A 4,264-nucleotide genomic window follows, 5' to 3' on the forward strand; every position below is an offset into this window, starting at 1 on the left:
CATCGCCAAACCCCAGCCTGTGTCCCATGGCCAGTGGTGCTGCTGGAGGGAAGCCCTAGCCTGGGCTGGCAGCCAGAGTGGGGACGGGATGGGGTTGGGAGGGTGCTGAGGAAGGCAGAGGCCTAGGTTTGGGCTGGCCTGGTGCCAGCGAGCTGCATTTCAGGATTGATTAGCATCTCATAAAGGAAAAAAAAAAAAGAAGGTTGCCATTGTTTCCGGAGAGTGGCTGGAACATTCCTCTCCGAGCACCGATCCCCAAAGAGCAGGACCCCGAGTCCTACCTCATCTCTTTGGGACTCTGGATGACGTACTCTTGTTTGGAGAGGGCTGTCTGGGGTAAGAGGGTGTGCAGGGCTGGAAACCAGCGCAAAGACTGCAGAGTTGCTGGAGCAGAAGAGCGACGTGATGCTGGCTGGTGTCCGCGCTTCCACTCCTGGGTGGAGAGGGCAGGGAAGCTGCTGACTCTGCACTGACTGGCAGCAAAATCTCTCTGAGGGTGTTAAGTTTGGGTCAAACTGAAGCAAACCTCAATTCCTGTTCTTGCTTTGTTTGAGATTTGAATTGCTTCTCTTTACATATTTTTTTTTTTCTGGGAGTGCCAACTTGCTGTTTCTGTCTCTTCCTGCACAGATATCGATATGCCAGGATTTGCCCAACATCGAGGTGATCACATTCAGGTGAATCTCAGGCTGCCGGCCTTGGAGAGGGCAGGGGACATCACCTCGTGGGGCTGCGGCTCGGCCTTTTGTTTAAAAAAAGTGTGTCTAAGCTGTCTGGCTCCTCTTGCCTGATTTCTCAAACTTCAGAGATCCAGATATGATTAATCTTCTGCAAGCTCCTCTGCATCTTTCCCTTTGCTACTCAAGGAAACAATCCTGGTTTCAAGAGGTGTTAAAACCTCTTAGCATTGCTGCTCCCAAAATCCTATACTGGAGTTTCGGTGGGATCTTCTAGGCCTCTGTGTGGGGCCAGTTTGCAGAATGCTTGCTGAAATACTTCATGGATCTCACAAAGCTTTCTGTTTCCATAAGCCTCCCCCCAGCACACCCGTCCTTTGCCTGCCCTGGGGATCCTGCGGAGCCAATACTGTCTGCGAATTTGAGCTTTTTAGCTTGGAAATTTTATATGGGTTCTTCTTCAGCTGGTCTGAGGAACTGCTCCAGAAAAATGTGTGAGTGTGATGGGTGTTTGAGGGAAGCAGAGGCTGTTTGTCACCTTCAGCAGAGAGGAGACCCTGATTTTTAAATTTTTTTTTCCTCTGAAACACTGTCTTTTTGTTTTGTGCAAAGCCGCAGGCCCCTGAACGCCCCTTGCTGTGCTGGTGTGAGGCTCCTCAGTGAAGCTGTTGCAGGAAAGGGGGCTGGAAAGCTGCTGTGCTGCAGGGGCTGCTGTGCTCCCACCTGAACGGCACGGCGAGGGAGGGGTGGGCTCGCCGCTCTCTGATCCTATGATCTCTCTTCAGTGTGAACGGCATCTCGGACCTCGAGCCGCTGAACCAATGCCAGAACCTGAGTGAACTCTACCTGAGGAAGAACAACATTACAAGCCTAAATGAGCTCTTCTACCTCAAAAACCTACCCCGGCTGAGGGTCTTGTGGCTGTCTGAAAATCCCTGTTGTGGGTCAGACCCCCACCGCTACCGAATGACGGTGCTGCGTAACCTCCCCAGCCTGCAGAAGCTTGATAACCAAGGTGGGTGTTTGCAGGGAGACCAACAGCCCTGCACCATGGGCAGGGTGAACTGGAAAGCGGTGACGTGTTGGTTCCTCTCGTTAAGGTGTCCTTTGACTCTTCCTTGACATGGTGGTGATGCTCAGCCTGGCAGGATCTGTTTGAGGTTGAGATCCACTGCTCCTGAGCTGCTTTCTGCCTTCCCTGCAGTGCCAGGGTTAACGCTAGCGGGACCAAGGGAGCCTTGTTATAGCTGAGACAGTACCACTAATTAGTGGTTTTTTAGAGCTCAGTCCTTTGCTGTGGCAAAACAAAGATTCTGTAATTGGATCTGCGGTCGTAAAAAAATTAGAAGCTTTTCAGTCTGGTAGCAGTAATTTGGTGGCTTTTGGAGCTTTATCCAGAGGCAAGAAATGGCAAAGCATGTTTGCATCCCTCCCTGATATCTTTCCCACTTTAAGAGACTGGTGACAGCTGCTAGAGTTCTCCTGTGCGGGTTTTACTGCAGGAGGAGGATGAAAGCAAAAGGCCAGTACAAAGGACAATTTTTGGACCAAACCCACGTGGTGCAGCTCCGCAGCGGCAGTACATGCCCCGTTACAGATGCTGTCTTCCTGGGTGGCTGGAGTTCATTGCAGCAAAGGTTTTGTTTTGGTTTTTGCAGCTGTGACAGAGGAAGAGCTGTCCCAGGCCCTGGTTGATGGCGAGGAGATCACGGCCCCACCAGCCAGGAGGAGCGTGGAGAACGGCTGTCCTGAGTCCACTCAGTCCAGTGCTGCTGAATCCACAACGGAGACCGCGAGTGAACTGCTGAACTTCAGTCTGGAGGAGACAAAGTGAGGGCTTGCTTACGAGCTGTTAGGATTTCTGGGCTTGCAGGTAGCATGAAAGGACCCTGCCAGCCAACCCTGATATTCCATGGGCCAGGCCTGCAGCTGGTACAAATTCCTGTTGTTCCAGTTACCGTGGTGGAGCTGTGCTGGTTTAATAGCACTTGTGGGTCTGGTTCTGTATCTGCAAAACAGGCTCTTCTTTAGGTGGGTACTTACTCTCCAGCGTGTCAGCTGCATGTGCAGAGACAGATCCTCTCTGAAGCGTGAGCTCCAGTCCATTCATGCTTAGCTCTGCCTTTGCCACATGCTTTGGCGCACAGCAGCACTGTGGCATGTGTTGAGTGCGGTGTTACATGGTCTGCAGTCCCAGCAAGCGTTGGGCATGGGAATCTGGCCTCCCAGGTGGGGCTGCGAGCAGACACCTTGTGCAAGCATGCTCGTTTGCATTTTATAGCTGTGAGGCTCTTGCTACATGCAGGAGTTTTGCTTGGGGGGCTGTGGTCTGTAGACAGTGGTGGTGTGTGAATAGATGTGCCTCGAGTCCTTCGGCTAGATCCTTCTTGCACTGTTGCTCATGGTTTGAAGGATTGACCTGGCAGAGGAAGGTTCGGCCAGCTGGTCATAACCATATCTGCTCTTTGTCCCCTTCTTTAGCAAAATTCGAGAGGAGCTTGGTATGAAGCCTGTTCCCAGGGATAAATTTTCTTCCTTTTCACCACGAGAGACAGACTGCAAGCGAAAGACGAGAGTGAGTATCTTTTAAAGACCAAATTGCTTTTCATGTGTGGAGCTCTGGCCCCACCATTTAAGAAGGATGTTAAGGTACTCGAATGCCTCTAGGATGCGTAGGAATGGTTCAAAGCTGCGCTGGGGGAGCCTTAGACTGGGTGAGCTCTAGACCATGTTCTGCCACATTCTGGGTTTAGTTGCCTGCGATCTCTTTTGTTCATGTTTTGAGCGTACTGGAGTGTACTGCTTTGCAGCATCGTGTGTAGTACCACAGGCTCTGGCCTTCAGGAAAAGCAAACATTAAAGAAGGGGAAGTGGCCATAGATTGCAGCTGGGGAGGTTCAGGTTGGATGTTAGGAAAAAAATTTTCCCTAGAAGGAGAGTTATTTAGGGAGTCTGTGGAATCTCTCCCTGGAGTTTTTCAAGACATGCTTTGACAGAGCCATGGTCTGGTGTTGGCAGTAGTCCTGTGTTGGTGGGAGGCTGGGCTGGGGACCTTCGAGGGTTCCTTCTAGCTTGTGCTTTTGCCATTCTATCAGCTCTTCTTATTCCTCAGGTCCTGTCCTTTCCCATCCTACACGCGGTCATGCTGCAGAGAGAGGGCGGTCATGCTGCAGAGAGAGGGCGGCTGCTCCTGAATGCGCCTTTCCTTCCAGAAGCCAGTTGGGAGGGTGGCCAGGAGCCAGAGGCGTGGGGACAGTCTGTGCGGGACTGGGCGGACGGGTTTGTCCTGCATTCCAGTTTGCCTCATGCCCATGTTTTCCCTGAGGGCTTGGTTGATCTGTCCCTGTAGCTGCAGGTGTCTGTTGCAAACTGCTGCCCGTGGTGGTGGTGGTGGAGTTCCTAGAAAGAGGAGCTCTTTGAAAATCAGGCTGGCGTTAACAGTGTCTGTCTCATCCCAACAGAACAACGTGTTGAACGCCATCCTGCTCCTCATGAAGGAACTGGATGCAGAGGGTCTGGAGATCATCCAGCAGGCGGTGGGGAGGAGGCTCCAGGCCTTTCAGAAGAAGGAGCTGCAGGAGGAGTGA

General features: G+C 52.1%; 1 protein-coding gene across 1 annotated transcript in view; it reads left to right on the plus strand.

Moving 5' to 3' along the window:
- LOC104468128 (chromosome unknown open reading frame, human C21orf2) overlaps positions 1-4,264 on the plus strand; it is a gene marked incomplete at its 5' end in the record, with an annotated part of 4,372 nt that extends 108 nt beyond the window's left edge. The window contains 5 exons of the mRNA XM_010082155.1: positions 631-677; positions 1,463-1,692; positions 2,336-2,507; positions 3,159-3,252; positions 4,139-4,264. Of these exons, the coding sequence (XP_010080457.1) occupies positions 631-677; positions 1,463-1,692; positions 2,336-2,507; positions 3,159-3,252; positions 4,139-4,264 (669 nt within the window). The remainder of the gene's footprint in view (positions 1-630; positions 678-1,462; positions 1,693-2,335; positions 2,508-3,158; positions 3,253-4,138) is intronic.

This window comes from Pterocles gutturalis, unplaced genomic scaffold (genome assembly GCF_000699245.1).
Source record: "Pterocles gutturalis isolate BGI_N339 unplaced genomic scaffold, ASM69924v1 scaffold16674, whole genome shotgun sequence".
Lineage (NCBI taxonomy): Eukaryota > Metazoa > Chordata > Aves > Pterocliformes > Pteroclidae > Pterocles > Pterocles gutturalis.